The sequence below is a fragment of the Dendrobates tinctorius genome, unplaced genomic scaffold, assembly GCF_039654945.1.
Source record: "Dendrobates tinctorius isolate UK_male_01 unplaced genomic scaffold, ASM3965494v1 ptg000089l, whole genome shotgun sequence".
Taxonomy (NCBI): domain Eukaryota; kingdom Metazoa; phylum Chordata; class Amphibia; order Anura; family Dendrobatidae; genus Dendrobates; species Dendrobates tinctorius.
The window spans coordinates 24,313,282-24,341,019 of NW_027361757.1; the positions used below are offsets into that span (position 1 = coordinate 24,313,282).

General features: G+C 44.1%; 1 protein-coding gene across 1 annotated transcript; it reads right to left on the bottom strand.

Moving 5' to 3' along the window:
- Positions 1-260: 260 nt before the first annotated feature.
- On the bottom strand, positions 261-3,217 carry LOC141098276 (uncharacterized). The gene has a single exon (XM_073585932.1). It carries the CDS (start codon positions 3,133-3,135, stop codon positions 301-303), a length of 2,835 nt encoding a protein of 944 aa, XP_073442033.1. The 5' UTR covers positions 3,136-3,217; the 3' UTR covers positions 261-300.
- Positions 3,218-27,738: the final 24,521 nt, after the last annotated feature.

The following is a 27,738-nucleotide window of genomic DNA, read 5'->3' on the forward strand; positions in this document are numbered from 1 at the left end:
CAATGATGATGTTCTTGACTGCCCTTGTGATCATTGCATCCATCCAGTCACTGAACTCCTATGTTATACCATCAAGACCAAATACAGGATGCTTTGGTCATAGCAGTTATTACAGTGGCATTAGAATGGCAGATCTATTAGATAAGTAAAGCGCTTTACAATAATTTATGCAGTTCCAAATTTGGACCAAATTTCAAACAAGTATTTAGAAGACTATTAAACCAATTCATTAAAATAATATTTTAGCACAATACAAATCATTTCAAGCATGTAAAAATCAATTTTAATGTATTAATACATTTATGGCTGGCAATCCTTGATATGACCTGCGATAACTTTTCGCAGTCTGACCCAGAATAGCTGCTGTCCATCTGCATCTTCTGGCCACTTTAGGTAGGTTTTCTTGTCTAGAATCTTAGTGAGCTTTTGGTAATACTGAAGCTCTTCTCTAGGGATGTCATCTAGGAACACCAGGATGAGGGAATCCTTACTCTCTGCTACCAGCCTGTATGTTGCCATTCTTATCTCCAGGGAGCACCAGTTACTCTGAAGGTAACTACGTGTGATGACACAGATTGTCCACCTGCTGTTATAGATACTGTCCACAATGTTCTCTACAATGTCTCTGCCAATCTCAAAGTCTCGGTTATGGATACACACTTTAAAGAACGGAGGACCGTTTTGCTCCAAGTTGTGGAGAAGCTGCTCTGTTACCCACTGTTCTTCGTGGCCATTATATGATACAAATACGTCATATTCATAGTGGTCTCTTTTCCGGTGCCTATTATTCAGCCAACATTTGATTGTGTAAAACATGTACATTGTATACCACCAGATACTATCATAGAAGACAGAAATACACATAAATATCAAAGTACTGACTAGTGTAACTAAGAATGCGATGAAACCTAGCTCAGTATTGCACTTCTGTTCTAAGAAGGAGATTAAGTACGGGTACTGTATTTGAGTATTAACAAAACAATGTTGATCATAAAAGTCAAGGAACAAAACTTGTTTTTCAGATTTCACCCACTGACCCAGCCATGCAAACTCACATTTACAAAAAAAACTTGTGTCTGGAAGAAAAACATATTTTAGACCCATCATATCAGCCAACACATTGTCTGGAAATCCATAAATTCTTTCATTTTGCATCATCAAAAATTGGACTGATTTTAAATCTCGGAACAACACATTTGATCCATAGTCCTCGATTCCCGAATTTACTAAATGCAAAATTTGTAGGTTTTTCAACCCCAGAAATAGTTTCTGCACATTTAATGCTGGGAAATCATACAGTTCATTTGTATTTTCAAAGTGAAAAAAAGAAAGTTTTGTTAAGTTTTGTAAATTAGAGTTAAAGATGTCTGTGTTGGATTTCTTACGTACGTTTGCTATCAAATATATCTTGTTCAAATTTGTAAATTTTCCCAGTGCGATCTCAAATGTTTTATCATAGCAGAGAAGAGCGTAGATATTTGTTAAGTACAGTTCTTTTACTTTGTGAAATGGAAACTCATCACATTTATCAATGAACACATGATGCGATTCAATGCTCAAACTTTCAAAGTCTTTAAAAATGTTGAAATATTCAGATTCAATTGTCAGAGTCGTGTCAAGTGTTTTCAGGGACATCTTTTTCAGTGTCACCATATTCTGTGACCATGACATTCTTACCATGTCTTTAAATGCAATGGCAATCTCTTCAAGCTTTCTTAGATCCTTAAATGCCGAGTCACTAATGGTTTCTACAAAATTTTCATTCAAGGTCAGTTGCTTTAATGAAAAAAGACCTGCAAATGTAAATTCAGTCAAACTATAGAAATAATTACTCTTTAGATGCAGAACTTCCAGAATCTTCAAACCACGAAACGAATATTTACTGATTGTCTGAATCTTATTGTCACTCAGTGAAAGTGATTTCAGTTTTTTTAGGCATTTAAATTCATCTTTCGTCAATGAAGCTAAATAGTTAAATGACAAGTTAAGGTGAACAAGCTCCATGGAAATATTCTCACAGCATATTGTAATTGCGGTAATTATATTGTTTGACAAGTTGAGCTCTTTCAGATTTTTTAAGTTCTCCATTTGAGATGCAGTCACCTTTTTGACAGAGTTGTATGATAAATCTAGAATGCGCAGAATGTTGCAGGACCCTTTGGATGTATGGATAAACTTAATGTTGTTATGCGCCAGCTGAAGTTCTTGGATCTTAAAAAGTGATGCATACATACAGATGTTAAAATCTGGAAATTTAGAATGGGAAAATGAAAATGAGTCAACTACTTGGATCCCAGAATTGTTCAAAGCTTTTACAACTGAATAAGATATAGCAGGTTTAAAAAAGGATAGCTTTGGAAAGTTACATAGTGAGTTGTTTTCCAGTGTGAAAATTTGCTTTCCATCTATGTTCAAATAGGAAATATTAAAGTGCATGAAACTGACATTACCTGTGCGATTTTCGTTCACAAGACAGTCTGTTTCTCGGAGTGCAATCAGACTCTGACAAATTAGAGATAATCCTTGCAGATTTTCTAGTTTAGGAAGATACTGAGTTACTGATGATAAAGTTTCAATGTTGTTGTTATCCAGAATAAGATGTTTCAGTTGATATAGGTCGGCAAATATGCTTTTGTTCAGAGATGAAAAGGGGATTCCTCTTAATTTAAGCTCTTGTAGCATATAAAGTCCTCGTAAATCCAGTTCATCAATAAACGGCTGCTGTGTCTGTTGTATCCACAAAACAGAGAGTTTCTCAAGTCCCAAAAAGACCGCAGGTGACATCACAAAATCACCAAATATATACATATAAATTAGGTTTGTAAGATTGGAAAAAACTTGTGACTTAATGCTGCCATTAAATATCTCTAGATAAAGCCAGTCTGAAGTCACAGGAACTTCTTGTAAGTCTTCTATGGAAGTGTTATGGAACTTACAGACTGCTGCAAGGCTGAAGTTTAGTTGGTCAAATTTGTCAAAATGAAAAGACGTTCTTGTACTAAAAGTATCAAAATATTCATGCTCTATAGTGTCACAGTGCTTCCTAAGCATACCAAGGCATGAAGAATAGGTAGACACGAAGAAGGCTAAGCACATCAGACGAAGAATAGCATCCATGTCATCAGATCTCTTCATCAAGTAATATCAAATGAATATATACTAGTCATCATTTCATAACTACATTTTTCCATGGAAATAATTTTCTTTTTCAGTTCCTTTTACTAACGAAAAACACAGCAGAGTAAAAGAGAAACGAAAATGTAAATTTAGCATTGAGCAACTTTTACATGTTTCTGTAGATAAGATTTCTTTGTTTGTCATTGTGCTTTAGATGTTACTTTCAATACCTTAGACATTGTACATAAATGTGTCTATTGGTTTAGAGAATGTAAATCCACATCCTACTACCAGGATAGGCTACTTTTTAAAATACTTCTTTTTTAATAAATTTCCTGTTTTCCTATGTTATTGGTAGAGATAAGAGAAGAACATCATGTCATCATTGAGGGAGCATGCTGCCACTCAAGACAGCATATGACCAGCGTCAGACTGGAGCACCTTGGGCCCACCAGAGAAAATCATTCTTGGGGCACTCAAAACCAACAGCTAAAAAAATCTAGAGTGTAGTATAACATAACATCCTGCATGCATGTTCAACGATTCTCATGAAGTTAGCCATTACTTGTCCATTATTATAACAATAGTATCATAGCTGATAAGTCATTTTTATAGCAATACGTTTGGCAGTATAAAGTCTTAGGAGAATACAGAATTATCATCCTGTGATCACAGAATACATCTCATACTGATGAAGTGATCTCATTCCTTAAATACCCATATAAAAACATAATTGGGTGGCACAGATCACCTATAGCAGGGGTCCCCAACCACCGGTCCGCGGCGCAGGACCGGGCCGTTGGGGTTCTTTTGCCGGTCCGCGGAGCTGCTGCAGACCAGCAGTAAACACTGACAGTATGCTCTGCGGCGGCTCAGAGCACACTGCAGATGCCTGCCCTGGCTGTTCATTATGACCGGGTGAGTCCCGCATAGAGGCACGCAGCGCTCATCACATGTGAACACTGCAACGCATGTGTGGCTGCAGGCGGGAACACGCTGACATTGTTATGTGTTAGCGCTGTCTGTGGGCAGGGAGCAAGCCCTCTGCTTTCCCGCCCGTGGCCATAGTAACACTCACTGCAGCCATGGCCCAACTGAAGCAGCAGGGAATGAAGAGCGGAAGAGAGGTATTTTTTTTTTGTATACATGTATATGTGTGTGTTTATGTATGTGTGTGTATCTATATGTGTGTATCTGTGTGTATGTTTGTATCTGTGTATGTGTGTGTGTATGTGTGTTTATCTGTGTGTGTGTATATCTGTGCATGTATGTGTATGTATGTATGTGTGTGTGTATGTATGTGTATTTATGTGTGTGTGTATGTATCTGTGCATGTGTGTGTATCTATGCATGTGTGTATATGTGTATGTGTGTGTATGTGTGTTTATCTGTGTGTATATCTGTGCATGTATGTGTATGTATCTGTGCATATGTGTGTGCGTATGTGTGTATTTATGTGTATGTGTGTATGTATGTGTGTGTATGTGTGTATCTGTGTGTGTGTATACTGTATGTGTGTATCTGTGTATGTGTGTGTATGTGTGTTTATCTGTGTGTATCTGTGCATGTATGTGTGTATCTATGTAGGTGTGTGCATCTATGCATGTGTGTGTATATGTGCATGTGTGTGTATCTGTGTATGTATGTGTATGTATCTGTGCATGTATGTGTGTGTATCTGTGCATGTATGTGTGTGTGTATCTATGTGTGTTTATCTGTGTATCTGTGTGTGTGTATGTTTGTATGTGTGTGTCTTTGTATGTATGTATATGTGTGTATGTGTATATATACTGTGTATATATATATATATATATATATATATATGCCCCCCGTCCCACCTCCACCCCGCTGGGCCATGGAAGAATGGTCTTGCTGGAAGCCGGTCCCTGGTGCAAAAAAGGTTGGGGACCACTGACCTATATTATCCCCCTCACAACTTTAGGTTTGTTCAAGGTACTTAGCAGCCTTAGGTACCTTTTATTAGTCCAGTATTGGTTGCATTGGATAAGGTACAGCAGCACTGGGTCCAGACTAATCATGAAAGGTTTGGAAGTTTGGTTATCTGCAAAAACAGCAAAAGATTCAATATCGAATTGTACTAGACAGGGTAGAACAAGGAGTTGGGGATTTGGTAGCATAGTCATTCAGGCCACAAGTTGGTAAGAAAGGTCAAACAGGATCAAGATGCAGTATGGTGGAAAGAACAAGGCAGAATGAGGACAGTTGAGTTATATAAAGTCAAGTTCAAGTTCAGGAAATTCAGAGGAACAACACAAATGCGCGGAACAGAGACCAGATTGTGGATAATTTTAATAACTTACTTTGATTTTAGATAGCCAGAGCCTTGTGCACGTTATACAGACATTATTCTGTGTGCATTGGCTCACCGTGGTGGTGACTAGGAATGAAAAAAATGTAGCACTTTAGCCAAGCATAGTAAGTTTCTGGCAGGTTGCCTTGAGAAGTGACAGACTATTCACTTCCCTATTTGAAGCCAAATACATTCCCTCATTAACTTCTTATAGCAAAAGTTCAAAAGGGAATTTATTCCAGTTGATGATGCTAATACTGTTAACATTTAGCATTACACTGCTAACTTTCAGCAGTAGAAAGGATTTGAGAAAGCCTACATCCAATTATCTATGGTTCTCCAAATGTTTGAAGCAACCTTCCAGCAAAGATCCTCCAAAAAGTGTACATACTGGTACCTAAAAGAATGCATGCCGTTTGAAAGGCAAATTATGATCATACCAAATACTGATTTGATTTACATTTCTCTTTTGTCCATCCCCTTTGCAAACATTTTGTTAATTGATAAGAATACATTTTTAAATATACTATTTTCAAAAGCATTCTCACTTTGCAGTATTTTTTTCTCACATTTCCTAAAACTTTTGCACAGCACTGTATCCTCTGAAATTGCAACACCGAGAAGGAATAGTCATGTAACTATGAAAATTACAGGATCAATAAACATGTTAACAATATGCAAATGATAAGAAATTAAAACAAATTTTTGTAAACATTTAGATTAATTCATTAAGAATGAGCATCACATGCAGAAATACCATACTCACACGCCTAGACTATTGTCCATCAGGTTATCACTGGTTGAAGAATGGTCTACCATGTCAAATGCAAATGAAAAGAAAATTTTCAAGATCTCCCGCAGGCAGCTCCTTTTTGCAATTGCCAGCTAATGACTTCCCAAACAATTTGCTGCCTGAGGTGAGATGTTCAGATGCAGCCATGCATCAAAGGGTGCTATTCATTTACTACCAAGTGATTGCAAATAAATGTCAAAAATAGTTTCTATAAAGTAAATCTGCATCATGTGAGTTTTGTGGTGCATTGTTCAGTATCTGAAGTGCGTATTATCATATTTTGCAAAGCTGTGGCCAGAGGCAGACACTGAAAGCTGGGGCACCTGTGTCTGGATCCGTCTCCTTTAATGACGATAAAGCTACTGATTATATATGCCGTGTGTGTATATATACAGTGAGGAAAAAAATTATTTAGTCATCCACCGATTGTGCAAGTTCTCCCACTTAAAAAAATGAGAGAGGCTTGTAATTGACATTATAGGTAGACCACAACTATGAGAGTCACAAGGAGAAAACAAATCCAGAAAATCACCTTGTCTGATTTGGCAAGATTTATTTTTCAAATTATGGTGGAAAATAAGTATTTGGTCACCTAAAAACATGCAAGATGTCTGGCTCTCACAGACCTGTAACTTCTTCTTTAAGAGGCTCCTCTGTCCTCCACTCAATACCTGTAGTAATGGCACCTGTTTGAACATGTTATCAGTATAAAAGACACCTGTCCACAACCTCAAAATAGTCACACTCCAAACTCCACTATGGTGAAGACCAAAGAGCTGTCGAAGCACACCAGAAACAAAATTGTAGCCCTGCACAGGCTGCATATAGTCGCATAATGGGTCTGAGGATCTCATTCCAGTACCTAATGGAAGTCAGGGTATATCTGGCTAGCACTTGGAAGGCTTTGCGGCCCTCCAAAGAAATGCCTCCCCACACCTTTACTGACCCACTACCAAACTGATCGTGCTGGCAGGCAGAAGAACTTTCTCTATGGTGTCTCCAGTCTCTGTCATGTCTATCACGTGCTCAATGTGAACCTGCTCTAATTCGTGAAGAGCACAGGGTGCCAATGTTGAATCTGCCAATCTTGGTGTTCTCTGGCAAATGCCAATTGTCCTGCACTGTGTTGGACTTTAAGCTCAACACCCACTTGTGGACGTAGGGCCCTGATACCACCCTCATGGAGTCTGTTTCTAAGAGTTTGCGCAGACACATTGATGTTAGTGGCCTGTTATATTGTCCACAATCCCCACTCCACAAACTTGCACACCCTCGCAGAAATCTTAAACACCTCGAACAAAAAGGGCACTGAACATGGTAATGCCGATGGGTTGTCCCGCCGGGGCGAACCTGCTGAGGTGCGCATGGCCGATTACCGAGAGGTAATGTCTCCATAGTGCCCTCTAAAGGGGGGAGGTGTAATGTAAAATGTCTGTAAGATCTGTATGCTAAAATATGATGTTTCTAGAACTTTCTAGAATCTCCCATTGCTACACATCAAGGAGACGAGCCTGTCATGTAGCTGCAAACCCCCCTCCCTTATAGCCCCCTCCTTTTGCCCTTTATCAGCTCTGCGCTTGCTGGTAACCTGAAACCGTCCATTTCCTCTCGAAGAACAGCTAGGGGGAAAAAATCTCTTTGTTCTGAAAACACAGGCTGTATGCCAGTATATGGGAAGTATTAAAACAAGTCATATTGAAAAAACCATACACCCCAGAGATATAAAACTCACATTTCTGCAAAGGGCACGAGGCCAGCTTTCTAAGTCCTAATTTTCACGGTTATAACCTCATCAGAACCTGAGATATGCATTGCTCCCAAATGAAGCGTCCTAGCTAGTGCATTCTTGATCTTGATGTCTTCTTGTTGGATTCGTTAAATCACAAACAATGATGCCCTATGTGTGGTGGTACGGGCTTTTCTCGTTTAGATATAGTTATTCTAAGTTTTGTAGCCAAATCATAACTTGGAGAGAGGGAGGTGGGACCTACCCAGACCGCCCATTTCGTGAGGTCACAGACCCAAAAGGATAAGGGATTCCCTCCCCAAACTCAGGCAGTTCAGCTGAGGTCCTCATGCCAGAGAGACGTGCCGATGAGTGGGGACGTTTGGTTAAGCGCCCCTCCCCCCCTCAGCCGCATGGGTTGCCTAACACCAACTGACCACATGTAAGTGTACTTTCTTCTTTCATCCACTTTGTTTAATATTTGTATTTGTACATATGTAATGTCTCAACTTTATAGCAACTTTTATCTGCATAATCACTGCCCTTTTGGGAATAAATCTTAAAATTATCAGTTTGTCTCCATGCTCTAAGAAACAAACTATGCGCCTCTTTTAGATAATCGCTACTGATTTCAGGGGTTTGCCACGGACCCTCTTAATTTAACTCTGTGAATTAAGAAAAGCGTGGATGGCGGCAGCGTGGTGTTTGCGATTGATTAGGCAAGTTGGCAGGACAGAAGGGTCTTATATTGCTAAAGGGGGGCTGCGGCCACAGCATTGATAATTCCCTTACTGCGGTAGCCTAATTGTCCGTGCACAACAAGCAGTCCGTCCGGCGACTAATTATCCTAGGTGCAGTTCCCTGACTGACCTGAGGGTAAGGGGGGTGCCGGAGAGCTGCAAGTTCCAAAGTGGAACTGAGAAAGTGGGATATACATAAATCCTCGCAGTTCTTAGAAGGTTGTTAGCAGTGGTGGGGCATCCAAAATAACCCCCCTGCGGTAAATTGTTACAGCAAGGCTAGCTTGCTGCATTTTTGTCACATGATGCCAGTGGTGGGATAACTAAGATAAGCCCCCACTGTGCCTGTGACAGTTGTGTGTTGGTAGTGTGTCGCGTCCCTCCGTCCGCTGATACACCCGTGTCAGTGGTGGGATTGTGACATATTGGTGACACAGGGTCCGCTGTCCATCGCATTTTGGTGGCAGCGGGACCTGTTATGAGCTCATTTTCTCCTTCACCTTTGATGTCCGATGAACTCCCTCTGCTGGTGAACGGAGGTAGTGAAATTGATTTGGATGGGAAAAACCTGTCATCTGAATAGGTGGAGTGTGATTGGACATCCGGAATCTCTGAGTGGATATAAGGCCGCCGACGCCCTGCTGGGTTGCTGGTGATCCTCTCTGCTCTGAGCTCTGGCCTCCAGTTTAGTCCTGTCTACTAAAGCTAAGTTTTTGCTCTGCTATTGTTCCATGAGATTTTGTCTGGTTTACTTAGTGTTTGTGTTCAGCCAGCCCTGGTTGGGACTGGCTGAACTCCATTTTTGTCTCTGATCAGTTGATCTCTTTGCTCTGTTTTCAGAATATACCTGAGTGCTGATATAGTGATTTTGAAGTCTAGTAACTTCAGGGCCTTTTCTATCAGATGTGTTGGACATTATTTTTGGCAGGGTTTTTGCATGATTGCAGACAGTTGTTTTTCTTTCCTGTCCTATCTAGTTAGTGAGGGACACATCGTTTGCTCAGCCTGTCTTTCTGTCTGTGTTTGTGTTTTCATCTGTTTCACCGTCAATACATGTTGGGGGCTGTCTATTGCTTTGGGGTCTGCTCTGGGGCAGTTTAGATTTCCCCTTTCTTTCTGTAGATTTATTTAGTTCTCCGGCTGTGAACGAGGTGTCTAGGACCACCGTAGGAACACCCCACGGGTACTGTTAGTTATTTTGAATAGGATCAGGGGTCTGCAATCCGCTAGCTACCAACCTCTCCGGTTTTCTGGACTTAGCTTGTATTTTTGTTTTTTCCTCCTCCGGTGACTCATTCATAACAGAATCACCAGCCATACCACAGATTCTAGGGTACTCAATAGCAGGAAAGAATTGTAAAAAAAAAAAAAGTGTCAGAATTTTTTTTTTTTGCATATTTTTTCTTCTTTTTCTCTGGGGCCGTAGGAGGAATTTTCTTAAAGGAGATTAAGCAATTGTCTGATCGTGTGGAGCAGCTGGCTGCTGAAGTGTGGGGAACTTCCGCCTATCTTGCTCATTCACATGCTGCTGAACCAAAGATTCCTACTCCTGATGTGTTTTTTGGGGATTGGTCTAAACTTTTGAATTTTAAGAATAATTGTAAATTATTTATTGCCTTGAAGCCTAACTCATCGGGGAGCTCTGCGCAGCAGGTTAAAATTGTTATCTCTTTTTAGCACGGCGATCCCCAGGATTGGGCGTTTTCTTTGACACCTGATGATCCTATTCTAACTAATGTGGACGCATTTTTTCAAGCCTTGGGGTTGTTGTATGATGAACCTAATGCTATTGATCAAGCTGAGAAAGCCCTGTTGGCATTGAGCCAGGGTCAGGATTCTGCAGAGTTATACTGTCAAAAATTCCGAAAGTGGGCGGTCCTTACTACCTGGAATGATGGTGCCTTGGCAGCTCTCTTTCGGAAGGGTTTGTCAGAAACCATAAAAGATACTATGGTGGGATTTCCTGTTCCCTCTGGTCTTGACGATTCTATGTCATTAGCCATTCAGGTTGATCGGCATTTACGTGAACGTAAAAGTACACGAGAAATGTTGCCACCTGTTGAACAAATGTCTGAACCTATGCAATGTGATAGAGTTTTGTCTAGGTCGCAATGTCAGGAGTTCAGAAGGCGTAATAAGCTGTGTTTTTTCTGTGGAGATGCCTCTCATATGATTTCTGTCTGCCCTAAACAAGAGAAACGTTTGGCACACACATTTGCTGTGGGTGGTGTTCAACCTAAGTTTCTTCTGGCAATTACTCTGATCTGCTCCCTGTCCACATTTTCCGCTAAGGCTTTTGTGGATTCGGGAGCGGCTCTGAACCTGATGGACTTGGATTTTGCTAAACGTTGTGGGTTTCCTATGACACCTCTGCGGACGCCTATCTGTTGTGAGTTCATTTTTCCCTTCACCATTGAGGTCTGATGAACTCCCTCCTCTAGTGAAGGAAGGTAGTGAGACTGATTACCAAACACCTGGGCAGCTAGATGATGACTGGGTGGCTGGAATTGAGGACTGGATATAAGGCTGCCGACGCCCTTCTTCCTGGCTGGTGATTTTCCTGCTGGATTCTTGGAGACCAGTCTGATTCCTGCATCTCAAAGCTAAGTTTTTCTGCTCTGCTTTGTACTTTTCAGTTTTGTTTTTGTTTTGCCTTGTTTTTTGGGAGTTCTGCCATCCCTGGCCGGGGGTGAGCTGAATTCCATTTTTGTCTCTGATCTGTTGATATTTTGCTCTGTCTTCAGAATATACCTGAGTGCTGATATAGTCTTTTGAAGCCTAGCGACTTCAGGGCCTGTTTTTCCTATCAGTCGGTTGGCTCATTTTGATAGGGTTTTTGCGGATGGCAGACAGCAGCTTTCCTATCCTGTCCTATGTAGTTAGCTTGGGCCCCATCATTTGCTCAACCTATCTTTCTATCTGTGTTAGTGTTTTCATCTTGCTTCACCGTCATTATATGTTGGGGGCTGCCTATTGCTTTGGGGTCTGCAGTTTAGTTTTTCCCCTTTCTGTCTTTAGGCTATATAGTTCTCCGGCTGTGATCGAGGGGTCTAGGGCACCGTAGGAACCCCCCACGGCTACTGCTAGTTGTTGTGGATAGGTTCAGGGGTCTGCAATCCGATAGCTGCCAACCTCTCTGGTTTTTCTGGACTTAGCTGGTATTTTGTTTTTTCCTCCTTCGGTGACTCATCATGACACCTATCCCTTTGAGGGGTATTGATGCTACTCCTTTGGCAAGATTAAACCTCAGTTTTGGACCCAGGTGGTAATGTGGGTCGCCCCAGACCATCAAGAAAATTGCAGATTTTTGGTGTTGCATAATTTGCATGATACCATTGTTCTGGGATTTCCCTGGTTGCAAATCCATAATCCAGTTTTGGATTGGAAATCTGTGTCTGTGGTGAGTTGGGGTTGTCGGTGTGCTCTTGGTGACGCTCCTGTTTTCTCCACCTCTCCCCAGTCGCATGAGGTTCCTGACTATTTGGCTGATTTTTATGATGTATTTAGTGAGAATAAGTCTGCGTCTTTGCCTCCTCATAGGAGTTATGACTGTGCAATTGAGTTGAGCCCTGGGTGTAAATTTCCCAAGGGTCGACTTTTCAATTTATCTGTACCCGAGCACGAGGCTATGCGATCTTATATTAAGGAGTCGTTGGAGAAGGGTCATATTAGACCATCCTCTTCACCCTTGGGTGCTGGGTTTTTTTTCGTGGCCAAGAAAGATGGTTCATTAAGGCCTTGTATTGACTATCGTTCCCTCAACAAAATTACTGTTAAATATCAGTATCCGGTACCATTGATTTCTGATCTATTCTCCAGAGTTAAAGGTGCTTGCTGGTTTACCAAGCTTGACCTCAGGGGGGCGTATAATCTTATTCGGATTAAGCATGGGGATGAATGGAAGATGGCGTTTAATACTCCGGAGGGACATTTTGAGTACCTGGTAATGCCTTTTGGGTTCACTAATGCCCCTTCTGTCTTCCAGTGCTTCATGAATGATATTTTCCGGGACTTTGTGGATAAATTTTTGATCATCTATCTGGATGATATTTTGATCTTTTCCAGGGATTGGGACTCTCATGTGGAACATGTTCGGACTGTGTTCCGGATTTTGAGGGAGAATTCCCTGTATGTTAAGGGATCGAAATGCCTTTTTGGTGTACAGAGGATTTCATTTTTGGGATTTATTTTGTCTCCGTCAACTATTGAAATGGACCCGGCCAAGGTACAGGCCATTTATGATTGGGTTCAGCCCACTTCTTTGAAGGCCCTCCAGAAGTTTTTGGGTTTTGCTAATTTTTATCATAAATTTATAGCTAATTTTTCCGGTATTGCCAAACCATTGACTGATTTGACTAAGAAGGGTGCTGATGTGCTGAATTGGTCTCCAGAGGCTGTTTCTTCCTTTCAGGAGCTGAAGCGGAGGTTCACTTCTGCTCCGGTTTTGCGGCAACCTGATGTCTCACTCCCGTTTCAGGTAGAGGTGGATGCTTCTGAGATTGGTGCAGGAGCTGTTTTGTCCCCAAAAGATCCGGTAACATCTAAAATGAATCCCTGTGCTTTCTTTTCACGAAAGTTCTCCCCATCCGAACGCAACTATGATGTGGGGAATCTGGAACTGTTAGCCATGAAATGGGCATTTGAGGAGTGGATACATTGGTTGGAGGGAGCTAAACATCAAGTCGTGGTCCTTACTGACCACAAGAATTTGATTTACCTTGAGTCGGCCAAATGCTTGAATCCTAGACAGGCTAGGTGGGCCTTGTTTTTCACACATTTTGATTTTGTGGTCTCTTTTCTTCCGGGCACTAAGTATGTCAAGGCAGACGCCCTCTCTAGGAGCTTCTTTGCTGATTCTCCTATTGTGACTGCTACCATCTTAGGTGAGGAGGTAGTTCTTTCTGCCATCTCGCCCGATTTGAGATGTGCTCTGGAAGAGTTTCAGGAGGACAAACCTGAGCGTTGTCCCATTGGAAAATTGTTTGTTCCTGACCAGTGGAGGAAGAGAGTAATGTCTGAAGTTCATTGCTCCGCATTGGCTGGTCATCCAGGTATTTTTGGTACTAGAGATTTGGTGAGTCAGTCCTTTTGGTGGCCCGCCTTGTCTCGTGATATCAGGAATTTTGTGCAGTCCTGTGGGACTTGCTCCCGGTCTAAACCTTGTTCTTGCTCTAGTGGGTTGTTGATGCCTTTGCCGGTGCCCAGAAGGCCATAGACCCATATTTCAATGGATTTTAATTCTGATATGCCTGTCTCTCAGAGAATGACTGTTATTTGGGTGATTTGTGATAGATTCTCTAAGATGGTCCATCTTGTACCACTCCCTAAGTTGCCATCTTCCTCAGAGTTGGTGCCCTTGTTTTTGCAACAGGTGGTTCGCTTGCATGGGATTCCTGAGAACATTGTGTCTGACACAGAAGTTAATTTTGTTTCTAGATTTTGGAGGACTTTTTGTTCCAAGCTGGGAATTCAGTTGTCTACATTTCACCCTCAGACCAATGGGCAGACGGAGAGAACAAACCAGACTTTGGAGTCTTATTTGAGATGTTTTATTTTTGCTGATCAAGATGATTGGGTTTCATTTTTGCCCTTGGCCGAATTTGCTTTAAATAATAGAGCTAGTTCTGCCACTTTGATGTCACCTTTTTTTTGTAACTTTGGGTTTCATCCTCGATTCTTTTCAGAGCAGGTGGAGTCTTCTGCCTGCCCAGGTGTTGACACTGTGGTGGAGAGAGTGGACCAGATCTGGGACCAAGTGGTGGATATGTTGTCTCTCTCCTAGGAAAAGGCCCAGCGGTTTTCCAACCGGCATAGGAACATTGGTCCCCGGTTTAAGGTGGGTGATATGGTTTGGTTGTCATCAAAGAATATCTCTATGAAGGTGGCTTCTCCAAAGTTTAAACCTAGATTTATTGGACCTTACAAGATTTTGGAGATTCTTAATCCGGTCTCTTTTCGATTGGCTCTTCCTGTTACATTCATGATCCATAATGTGTTTCATAAGTCTCTGTTAAAGAGGTTTGTTGAGCCAGTAGTTTCTGTGGTGGCACCTCCTGACCCTGTATTGGTTGAAGGTAATGTGGAATATGAGGTTGAGAAGATACTGGATTCTCGTCTGGCTAGACGGAGACTCCAGTATTCGGTTAAGTTGAAGGGTTATGGCCAGGAGGATAATTCTTGGGTCTCTGCATCCGATATTCATGCCGAAACATTGGTTCGTACTTTTCATCGGGCCCATCCTGATTGCCCTGGTGGCGTGGATGAGGGTTCGGTGACCCCTCCTCAAGGGGGAGGTACTGTTATGAGCTCATTTTCTCCTTCACCTTTGATGTCCGATGAACTCCCTCTGCTGGTGAAAGGAGGTAGTGAAATTGATTTGGATGGGAAAAACCTGTCATCTGAACAGGTGGAGTGTGATTGGACATCCGGAATCTCTGAGTGGATATAAGGCCACCGACGCCCTGCTGGGTTGCTGGTGATCCTCTCTGCTCTGAGCTCTGGCCTCCAGTTTAGTCCTGTCTACTAAAGCTAAGTTTTTGCTCTGCTATTGTTCCATGAGATTTTGTCTGGTTTACTTAGTGTTTGTGTTCAGCCAGCCCTGGTTGGGACTGGCTGAACTCCATTTTTGTCTCTGATCAGTTGATCTCTTTGCTCTGTTTTCAGAATAAACCTGAGTGCTGATATAGTGATTTTGAAGTCTAGTGACTTCAGGGCCTTTTCTATCAGATGTGTTGGACATTATTTTTGGCAGGGGGTTTTTGCGTGATTGCAGACAGTTGCTTTTCTTTCCTGTCCTATCTAGTTAGTGAGGGCCCCATCGTTTGCTCAGCCTGTCTTTCTGTCTGTTTGTGTTTTCATCTGTTTTCACCGTCAATACATGTTGGGGGCTGTCTATTGCTTTGGGGTCTGCTCTGGGGCAGTTTAGATTTCCCCTTTCTTTATTTAGTTCTCCGGCTGTGAACGAGGTGTGTAGGACCACCGTAAGAGCATCCCACGGCTACTGTTAGTTGTTGTGAATAGGATCGGGGTCTGCAATCCGCTAGCTACCAACCTCTCCGGTTTTCTGGACTTAGCTTGTATTTTTGTTTTTTCCTCCTCCGGTGACTCATTCATAACAGGGACCCCCGTTCGTCACACTTGCGATCCCGTTTCTACTAGGCATCGCATGGCACGGCCTTCGATCTCTGCCCATACCACTGGGGACCGAGCGACCAGGTCTTCGTGACTTCCTCCACCCCGGGTGATGGGCTCCAGCTCCGGGCGGCGTCTCCACGGCTCAGGGTCCTCTGCTCTTCTTGGCCAGCGGGGAGGGTTTCCCCTGGAACGTGGGCACTCTCGAGCGGAGTGTCCCAATTCTCCACAATCGTAGCAGGCGAATGGTCGCGGGGACCAACTTGGGTGAGGGCTACGATGGTTCATGCCTCCTTTACCCGGCCCCGGCCGACACCTTGTGGCCGCTTTCTTGGCTTCGGCCAGTTCACCTTTAATACTCTGTATCTCTTGCTTCACCTCTTGTACCCAGTGGGGTTCGCTCAGGGCGCTTACAGATGCTGCGATACTCTGAGCCATCCCCACGGGGACCGTCACCTCTTGCTCCTATTCCCGAACCTGTGCCTCCTTCCCTATTTCTGAAAAGGTCAGATGTGGGTTCACTCGCACCCACTCCCGCAAAGCCTGTCTTGTCAAGGAGTCTCGTAACCCGGTCACTAACAGGTCACGTAATGTTACGTCCTCGGTCCCCACGCCGACTCCATCCTTCCTTTCAATAGCTAAAAACAGTTCCTGCAAAACGTTCATATACTGGGTCACTGTTTCCCCCTCTTTCTGCATGCGTCCAAACATCTGGCTTCTGAGTTCCCCCACATCGGTCGGGTCCCCATAGGTCTCTTCTAAGACCTGTAACACCCTGACAAAGCTGTTTCGCTGCCCCCAGGGCCTCAACATTACGGTATCCTGGGCTTCCCCGTCCAACGCCATCAGAGCCACTTCTGACTCTAGGTCAGGGGTAAGCGGATGCATCCTAAATAACCCACGCATTCGCTCCGTCCAGTTCCACAGCATAGTATTGCTGCCGGAGAACCTGGGTAAATTGCTTAGCATAGCCCCCAAAGAAATGCTGGGCATGGGGCCCTCGTTGTCTGCGCTCGGAGACTGCATCCTGCCGACTACGCCAAATGTGGTACTTGCAGGTACTCAGGATGGAGTGACGAGTCGCGAGAGGGTTTGGTGCTTTTTATAATAACGTTTATAGGCCTAGAGGTTAATATCCTCAGTCACAGCCTGACCAACAAAAAGGGGTAACAAGGGTTGCCCTCGCAGGGGCTCTATACAAGCAAACACAAACGGGGTAGAACACGACTACGTACGGCAATAGCCGGTCACTATAGGGCCGCGGTATGGCCAACTACGGGTCCTTAATTATATAGTCAACTTAGCGGTCCAGACGTCCCTCGCCGTTCGGGATGGTGGTCTTTCGGCGTTGCAGTCGCTGGGCCCAGTTGCTGAAGCATTGACAAAGTCTTCGAGCGCTCCGGCGCTCTGATGACACTGAAGCACCACAGGCCCCAGCGGAGTCCTTGGACGGATGGGCCGCAGCCCCCTGACTGGGGCAAGCGGCAGCGATGTGGGGTGGCGAGGGGCAGGCCACCTGTGCAGCTAACAGCTGCGACAGGGAATCCACGGCAAGCAGAGGCTTGGCCCCTGCCGTGGACCAGAGCGGGACAGTGGTGGCCGCCGACGGCAGTGGACTTGCCGCAACCACGGGTGAGGGCAGAGCGGCAGTGGGCGGCGGGAGACAGGCCGCAGCCACAGGCTGGGGTGAGGCGGCAGCGGCCGCTGGTGTCCACGGGCAGGCCGCAGCTGTGGGCAGGAGCGAGGCGGCAACGGCCGCGAATGACCGCAGGCAGGCCGCAACCACGGGCTGGAGGAAGGCGGCGGCCGCTGGTTGTCGCAGGGCAGTGGTTCTCGGACGGTCGTCTCGGCGCCGTCCCACTGATGTCCAGGGGAAGTATCTCTCCTGTCTCTGGCCTCCTTCCTGGTTCGGGTGAATCGCTCTGGCTCTGTCACCCCCACGATCTCCTGCTCCTTCTGTCTCATTCTGCTGACTCACTGTGACTCGCGTTCCCCGCCCCTTTTATATTGGCTCCTCCCCCAGTCCACCTGTCAGTCTCCACGGTCCGTCCCTGAACTCTGTCCCCCGGAAACAGTTTCCCCCAGAACCCATGTGACGGTCCCCTTGGTTCCGACCTGGACACTCAATGGGGACCCTCTCCCCCACACTGGCACAGTCGGAAATGCCACTTGTGGCGGTGGGTATAACCGAGTCTGCTGCCTAGCCTGAACGTAACCAGCATTGCAGGCCTGCATCACATTCAGCTGGAGTTCAGGCGTAAGGTTTTCCGACATGCCACGCTCTATCGCAGAAAAAAAATATGGTGTACTGGTCTCTGGAGGTCGGCTTCCAGACGGTCAAGGCGTTTCGTGGACAGACTGGAAAAGTGTGTCAATATGGTTCAAACCACTATCCAGTCTATCTCCCACCGCCTTCAGGCTATTCTGGAAGACCGAGCTCAAGTGAATAAACTCGGGCATGAGTGTCCTGTCCGAGGCCTCCTGTCGCTGTCGGGAAGACCCAACAAAAAAGAGGCTGTTCTCCAGCCTGTGATGCCGGCCCACTTGATGCATCGCTGGTGGATGGCTGGGACTGCTCTGAGACTGTTCGCTGAAGAACCACTCCAGAGGACGATCCAAGTTCGAGGGTGCTGGGAAACAAAAAACAGTGAAGAAAAAATATAAACAGTCAAGGAAAAAAAAAAAAACTTACACGCCGTCTTGCCACTGCAACTTGGGTCTCCGCCTGCTGCTCCTGCTCCTCTGCACTTGTTAAAGTGTTATGTAAAAGAAAATACTGTACATGATTTTGTCACATATGTACAGTGAATACTTACGAATCCATTGCAAAGGTACTCACTTCAGACTCCTTTCCGGTGTGCTCTGGGCTTGAGGCCATGGTGATATGGTGATGAATGCTGCAAGAAAGAGACAGAAATGATTACAGACTGCAGGGAGAAAAACAGACACACAGACATTAGCTTGTATACTCACATTTTTTTAAATTCAGTGTCTTCACAGATGTCTGGAGTAGAGTTGAGCGAAACGGGTCGGTCAAATTCAAAAGATGCAGACTTTCGCTAAAGTCGGGTTTCACCGAGCAAAGCCCGACCATAGCATGAGGTCGGCTATGCGGTCGCCGACCCGAGCGCCTAAAGTCGCGTTTCCCATAAAGCTAAAGTCAGATTTCCCAGAATGCTTGCACGTGACTTTTTTCAGCCACTGAGCAAGGAAGTACACTGTGGGCAATGAGATGACATGTGCAGCGTCTGGGGAGAGAGAGCGATTTTGCGCACTTTAAAAAAGCGGTCCGGCATGTAGGTGTGTTTACTGTCCTCCACTCCCTGCCGACTTTGCTTCCCCATTGACTTGCATTGGGTTTCGTGTTTCAGTCGAGCCTTCGATTTTTCCCAATAGTCGGCCGATTTCGTTCGACTCGACTCTTGAGAAAGTCGGGTTTCATGAAACCCGACTCGACCCTTAAAAAAGGCACAGTCGCTCATCTCTAGTCTGGAGTCTTGCAATCTCTTCCACAGTCTGGAGAGTACTGGACAATAAGTGCCCACACCCTCTTTTTATACATGTTTGTGTGGGGGTGGCTAAAACCAGTTCCTGGACATGTTTACTTAGACAAGTACATGCAAACGCAAGCGAACGCATGTGCTTGTGTACGCATGCATTCCCATAGACTTAATGCATTGTTTAGACGCATTCCTTCTGCAAGCGTCCGCATGCGTATGGTGGCGGTAATTTCACGCCTCCAAATTTGCAACATGTTGCGTTAGCCGCGCCCCGCAACCCGGAATGACGCATGCATAAGCAAACGCGGTCGAATGCATACAAACCCATGTACCTGCGTCCACACACAACATAAAAGATAGGAAAACACGATGCATGCAGATGTATGCGTCAGAAACGCTGCGGATACAACCACAAATGTGAAACCGGCCTTAGTGCTTATGTGCACTAAAGAAAAATTCTCCGGTTTACATCACAGGGAGCAGCCATCCCTGTGACACATACCTCCCATTGATTACGTGGCGATTAGACTCCTTACAACACCTATCCTCAAAAAGCCCTCTCTTGACCCATCCTCTGAATCTTGCTATCGCCCCATATCCTTTCTTCCCTATGCCTCAAAACTACTGGAACAACATGTCCATCTTGAAGTGTCCTCCCACCTCTCTTCCTGCTCCCTCTTTGACCGCTTACAATCTGGCTTCCGGCCGCATCACTCCATTGAAACTGCCCTAACTAAAGTCACCAATGACCTATTAACCACCAAAGCCAAACGACACTACTCTGTCCTCCTCCTCCTGGACCTGTCCTCTGCCTTTGACACATTGGATCATTTCCAATTACTACAGACCCTCTCACTCATCTCTTGGCATCACTGATTTGGCCCTATCGCGGATCTCATACCTAACAGACCGACCGGACATTCAGCGTCTCCCACTATCTCCCCACCTCGCCCCCTATCCATCGGATACCCGCAAGGTTCAGTCCTAAGGTTCCTGCTCTTCTCCATTTAGACCTTTGGCCTCGAACAGCTCATAGAATCTCACGGCTTTCAGTATCATCTCTATGCTGATGGCACACAGATCTACATCTCTGGACCAGATATCACCTCTCTACTAACCAGAATCCCACAACGTCTGTCTGCTATTCTATACTTCTTCGCCGCTAGATTTCTAAATCTTAATAAGGACTAATCAGAATTCATCATCTTTCACCCATCTCTCTCGACCCCCCCAATGGACCTATCCATTAAAGTAAATGGCTGCTCACTCTCCCCAGTCCTACAAGCTCGCTGCCTCGGGGTAATCCTTGACACTGATCTCTCCTACAAGCCACATATCCAAGCCCTTTCCACTTCCTGCCGACTTCAACTCAAAAATATTTGAGTTTGTATTATTATAAGGGGGTACGGGGGAATTATTATAAGGCAACACAAGTTGTGGTTGTGAGTCGCCCTCCCAGGGCTGTGGGGTACTCGGTACCGGGCCGGACTCTCAGAGGGGATGGTCACAGCAGCGGTGACCCGGTCCGTGGCCCTGGGCGCCTGTGTAAAAGGGATTTAAGTGATGGAGTAAAGTTTATGAGTGAATGTTTCGTGACGCCACCTGTGGTGTTCGGCAATGGAGATGTTAAGCCGACGCTGCATGCAGATCCTCTGGGACAGATGGTGTAGTGCAGCAATGATGGTGTGGCCCTCCACAGGTAGGACTGTAGTCCCAGGGCAGAGTAGATGAAGTGACGGCGAGGGGGGTGACGTGGATGGTGCAGTGTTAGGCACAAAGATGTAGCTGTGCTGAGTGGGTTGGCGCAGGAATAAGCGGAGGACACCAGGGCATGTAGTTCCAAAGCTTTACTCACAGTCTGTGGTGCATACAGGTGCCCACATCCGTGCTGTGTCCTCCCGGTCCGGGGCTCAGCCAACTTCCAAGCAAGATGAAGTGCTCCCTTCCAACACTCCGCCAACATATGTGTCTTTTCTGAACGTCTCCCTTTTGCGCCTATAGTGAAGTACTCTCAGTACTGAGTTACACTGGAGTTCCTCCTGTCAGATGTTCCTATGAACTCTACTTGTACGGCAGACAGCTGTAGCCTGCTTCGGGGACTCCTTGCTACTAAGTCCCAGCTCACACTCGTTGCTGTTGTGCCCCCAAGTCTGGTGTGGGAATAAAGTGGTGACAACTTCTATTCCTCCGGTGTCTGTCGCAGGACCATTAGTATCCATACAACCTCGGGGACCGGACCCCGGCCATGCGCTGTGAACTTGGGAAGGGTTCTGCTCTAACCCTAATCCTTAGTCCTCCTCTCCTTACGTTCCGTACTAATCTTTCCTTCTTATGGAGAAAGTCAGGCTTTCCATCAATGTTCCTCTCCTGTGCCAGCGGACCCAGGTCACTGAGGTCGGCTGCAGCACTTCCTTCATCCATCCCACTCAGGGGATCTTCACTCTTCCACTGACTTTGTCAGACTGACTAAACCCTAAACTCTTCCCGCTCTTTTGGTGCCAACTAACTCCACCCGCCTCCCAGCACGCTTCGTGTTCAGGTGTCTCCACCTTACCTGGATGGTGGGGCACCACACCTCAGGAGGAGGTGCAGTACCTCTGAACCCTCAGGGGCGCCACAGTTGTGTAGAGGTGGCAGAATATTTGGAGGGTTCTGGAAAAGCAGTAAAGATGTCTGTGTGTTACATTTTACAGAGATGAATTATGTATGAAAGAATAGACCATGGTGGTCTCGACCGAATGCAAAGGAAAAAAGAAAATGAATGATAACAATCAGCAAGAATATCCGTGGTGAGAACCTGCACAATATACACATACAGGGTCAGCAGAGCACTGATGTATAGCTGATATTACCATTATTTGGTCACTGTATGGTGGCAATATCAGTCCTAGTACAGAAGTTTTGGTTACTGATCAGTTTTGCAGTATTATTATTCATTCTTATATAGCGGCATTATTATAAATATTTGTCTTGTAGTAAATCTTGATTTCCTTCAGGCTGGGTAATGTTAATAATAGATATCCCCATCAGAGGCTTGGGGGCACGGACAGCATGAGACTGTGTGCTTTCAATGCCAGGGCTGAATTTTAGTTCCAGTCGGTCCCTAGAAATAATATAGAGGAGAAGCTCCTGCATCTGGAGCTTTTACTCTCTTGCAGCTCCTATGTCTTAATGTCATTTTCTATTATTTCTAAAATGCAGACACCTGTCATTGGCACTTTAATGTATTGCATAGGTTATTAGTTGGGGCTGAAATCCTCTTTTTTCACAGCCTTCTGATAACATCATCTGGTCATATTAAAATCACTGATTTTGAGCTTTCCAAACTCTGCCTCATGAGACCAACATCAAACATCTACAAGGCTCCAATTAAGGACATCACCGGCTAGTTCCATAATAATGAGGTTGGCAAGAACTTTATCAATTGCATTTATTTCTCCTCTTATATTTCCTCATCTAGAAAACATTTCCACTGATGTTGTCTGTCACAATTATTTTCTCTGATCATCATCTCATTCTTATGTTGGTTTCCAGATTGCAGGTTCCTCTAATTACACAGCCCCAGAAGTCATCTCATGTGATTGTTATTTGGTTTGATTGGTAAAACAAGACAATTAGTTTCCATCATTATTAGTAATAAAATGGCGACTGTCGGATTGTGAGTTTTATTAATAACCTTTGACAACACTTGTACTTTGTAGTTTGGTCTAGTAAACACAAACATATGAATTCAGATGAATGAGTCACAAGTGAGGACAATTTCTGGCCGGAAAGCGAAAACTTTATATCATCTTCTCAAAGGCTTTCTGAAGTAAGTGTATGACAGATAAAACCCATAAAACCTATAAAAAATATATAAATATAGATACAATAAATGTTTTTTCCTGTGTATTTTAGCACAATTTCATCAAACCCAAGTCACCTTCAGAATATTCCCCAGACAATTCAAAACACGCAGACATGTAAGTAGATTACACTAGAGAAATGGGTCACTAGATATCACAGCAAACCGGGACCCAGCTCCTTCATTAAGGAAAGAGGGAAACTGGAATGCCAAAAACCCTGCTAGAATAGATGAAATATATATATTGCAGGTAGCAGGTATAAAGCTAATTTCCATAACTTCTGCTTTACACAGAGGTACCCATTTTGCGGTTATGGGTGGCAGCACATGCCTTATGATAAAGTCTTGCAAGCTCAGTATCTTTTCACTAATACCCCTAGGTCTAACCTACACACATCTCACGGTCCTAACTAACCCATGGCTATACCTTGGAGCTTCCATACCCCAGAAGCTAAACTCTCCAGTCTGCTGCTTCCTTCTTCAATGCTCCATTTTCCTATGATTTCTAGTCAAAATGGATACAGATATGTGTGTATATTCTTATTACTTCCTCTTTCCCTCATATTGTAGGAATCCCCTTAATAAAAAGAATTTTGTGAAACTTTCAAGACACACAGACATGCCTATTGCTTTGACATCCAACTGCTACTTATTCATTCCTGCTGGTAGAATGCTACTTATTCATTCCTGCTGGTAGAAGAGGATCCTGAGCATGGTATCCCCTCCATGTTATTCAGATGTCCTAATGGGCCTTGCAGACAGGTGTTCTATCCTTATCTATTGTATTCGCTTGTAATTTATGGTTTTCTGCTACCAAACAGAAAGATTTTTAAATTTGATGGTGACAAGCAGTGTTACACTGCTGATGACAGCCAGTTATCCGCATTGTTAGATACGTACAGGTCTATAGAACATCCTATTGCAGCCTGTGATCAAAAAGTATAACGTGATCAAAAAGTATAATGTGAACATAAAGGCCCAGAAAATTACTACTTCTTTCTACCTATAAAATGATGATCAGTCTAACACTTCATTTTATAAAAATCCTCACTCTTTTATGTTATGTAATAAAAATTATAAGGAGACGATCAGTGTTCTGCCAAACCAAGCCTGAATACAGCACCATGGCTCCATATGGGTGTATACTGATCCTCCTTATGCCTGTAATGTTACACTGAGGTTTTATCTAACTGACTATAGGATAACACTGCGGCATCCTACAAGTAATATCATGTTAATAAGGGGACAAAGTTCCTTGGTGAGACGAGACACCACATAGCCAAAAACCAATAGGTTTCTTATTAATCTATTCACAAGGCAATCTAATTCTCAGACCATCAGACAAAGTAGAAGAGGCGAGACATAAAAGAGGTAAGTGCGACCATAAGCTTCAGCGATACTACAGTAGCATCCTCTAATATGAAGGACCATTACTTACATTAGTTATGTCTCCTCTCATAGGTTCCTTCTTCCACCGGCTGATATCTTCCTGCCGGCGAGGATTATCCCGGGCTGCTCACTCCATCAGAGAAAGCTGCATATTTGCAGCCTGCCACCAGAGCACCAAAAACATCTCAAGGTGAGAAAAACCTTCATGTCTAGCCCTGGAGAAAGTACAGCATGTCTTCCATCAAAGCTGCATCTTTATGGAAGGACTTGTACCATCTATCTGTGGCCTTCAGACCAGCAGAAGAAGAAGGCCCTCCAAGAACATCTCTTCATACTTCCATGAAATTCTTAATTTAAAAAAAAACTATAAAAATGTCAATGTCGGTCTTCGGTGAATGCAGAGCTTCCCATTACTGAGATAGATGACAATTGAGCCCAATAAAAGGAAAACTGGATGTTCCACACTATTGAGCAGGACACAGTTTTCAAGTAACATGGGAAAGAAAAAGGATCTCTCTGCTGCCGAAAAGCATCAAATAGTGCAATGCCTTGGTCAAGGGATGAAAACAGATATTTCCCGAAAACTTAAGCGTGATCATCGTACTGTTAAGAGATTTGTGGCTGATTCTGAGCACAGATGTGTTCATGCTGATAAAGGCAGAATGAGGAAGGTTTCTGCCAGGCAAGTTCATCGGACTAAGAGAGCAGCTTCTAAAAAGCCAAAAAGCCATTACAAACCAGCAAATATATATTTGAAGCTGCTGGTGCCTCTGGAGTCCCTCGAACCTCAAGGTGTAGGATCCTTCAAAGGCTTGCTGTGGTGCATAAACCTATTATTTGGCCACCCCTAAACAGTGCTCACAAGCAGAAACGGTTGCAGTGGGCCCAGACATACATGAAGACTAATTTTCAAACAGTCTTGTTTACTGATGAGTGTCGAGCAACCCTGGATAGTCCAGATGGATGGAGTAGTGGATGGTTGGTGGATGGTCACCATGTCCCAATAAGGCTGCGACGTCAGCAAGGAGGTGGAGTAGTCATGTTTTGGGCCGGAATCATGGGGAAACAGCTGGTAGTGCTCTTTAAGGTTCCTGAAGGTGTGAAAATGACCTCTGCAAAGTATATAGAGCTTCTAACTGACAACTTTCTTCCATGGTGTCATGCCCCCTGTCACGCTGCTCTCACCTGGGGGCGGGACTTCGGGTCCATCATCACCACTTCCGATGCCACAGCCGCTCTGGGGGTCCCGTCGTGTGCGCACGTGCACTTCTCGCTCCTAGTCCCGTAGTTGCGCTATGTCCCCTGTGCGCACACATGCTCTTCTCAGCTCCAGTCCTGGAGGACCTGATCCGGAAGTCCAAGTGCTCATGTGCTATATCAGGCTACCTCTTCCTATGGGAGGTGCCTGATTATTGTTGTGCATAGAATCATAGAATCATAGAATCATAGAATCGTAGAGTTGGAAGGGACCTCCTGGGCCATCTGGTCCAACCCCCTGCTCAAAGCAGGATTCACTAAATCATCCCAGTCAGATGTCTGTCCAGCCTCTGTTTGAAGACTTCAATTGGAGAACTCACCACTTCTCGTGGCAGCCTGTTCCACTCATTGATCACTCTAACTGTCAAAAAGTTTTTTCTAATATCTAATCTGTGTCTCCTCCCATTCAGTTTCATCCCATTGCTTCTAGTCTTTCCTTGTGCAAATGAGAATAAAGTTGATCCTTCTACAATGTGACAGCCCTTTAGATATTTGTAGACAGCTATTAAGTCTCCTCTCAGTCTTCTCTTTTGCAAACTAAACATTCCCAAATCCTGCAACCTTTCCTCATAAGACAGGGTTTGCAGACCGGTCACCATTCTGGTCGCTCTTTTCTGAACTTGCTCCAGTTTGTTGATGTCTTTTTTAAAATGTGGTGCCCAAAACTGGACACAATATTCCAGATGAGGTCTGACCAAAGAGGAGTAGAGGGAAATAATGACTTCACGTGATCTAGACTGTATGCTTCTGTTAATACATCCTAGAATTGCATTTGCCTTTTTTGCTGCTGCTTCACACTGTTGACTCATATTCAGTCTGTGATCTATTAGTATACCCAAGTCTTTTTCACATGTGCTGTCACTTAGCCCTATTCCTCCCATTCTATATATGCTTTTTTCATTTTTATTGCCCAGATGTAGTACTTTGCATTTCTCCCTGTTAAAAACCATTCTGTTAGTTGCTGCCCACTTCACTTCTCCAGTTTATTTAAATCTTTTTGAATCCTCTCTCTCTCTTCTCTAGTATTAGCTATCCCTCCTAGCTTTGTGTCATCAGCAAATTTAATCAGTTTACCCTCAATTCCTTCATCTAAATCGTTGATAAAGATGTTGAACAATACAGGGCCCAGGACAGAGCCCTGTGGTACCCCACTTGAGACATTCTTCCAACTGGATGTGCAGCCATTTACGACCACTCTTTGGGTCCGATCACTAAGCCAGTTATGAATCCACCTAACAGTTGCCTTGTCCATTCCATACTTAGTCATTTTTTCAATAAGGATTGTATGAGAGACTTTGTCAAATGCTTTGCTGAAGTCAAGATATACTATATCTACAGCATTTCCTTGATCCACCCAATCAGTAATACCGTCATAGAAGGAAATTAAATTAGTCTGACATGACTTATTAGTTACAAACCCATGCTGACTCTGCTTAATCACTTCATTCTTATCCAGGTATTGACATACATGTTGTTTAATAATTTGTTCAAAGATCTTTCCTGGTATAGAAGTCAGACTCACCGGCCTATAGTTGCCTGGGTCCACCTTCTTCCCCTTTTTGAAGATAGGAACAACATTTGCTCTTCTCCAGTCTTCTGGCACTTCTCCTGTTCTCCAAGAATTTTCAAAGATTATGGAGAGGGGTTCAAAAATTTCTTCTGCTATCTCCTTCAGTACTCTGGGGTGTAATTCATCTGGACCTGGAGACTTGAATTCATTTAGGTTAGCTAAGTGTTTCCTCACTATCTTTCTGTTTATAGATATCCTGGCTTCTTCTATTCCCTTAATAGGACAGTGAATAACAGTTGATGTTACATTTCCTTTCTGAGAGAAAACAGATGCAAAATAGGAATTTAAAAGTTCAGCCTTCTCAACATCCTGTCTTACCATTTCATCATTTTCATCCTGTAAAAATCCTATAGCATCTTT

Coding starts and splice junctions, on each gene's coding strand:
- LOC141098276 (XM_073585932.1), bottom strand. CDS start 3,135: ATGAAGAGATCTGATGACATGGATGCTATTCTTCGTCTGATGTGCTTA.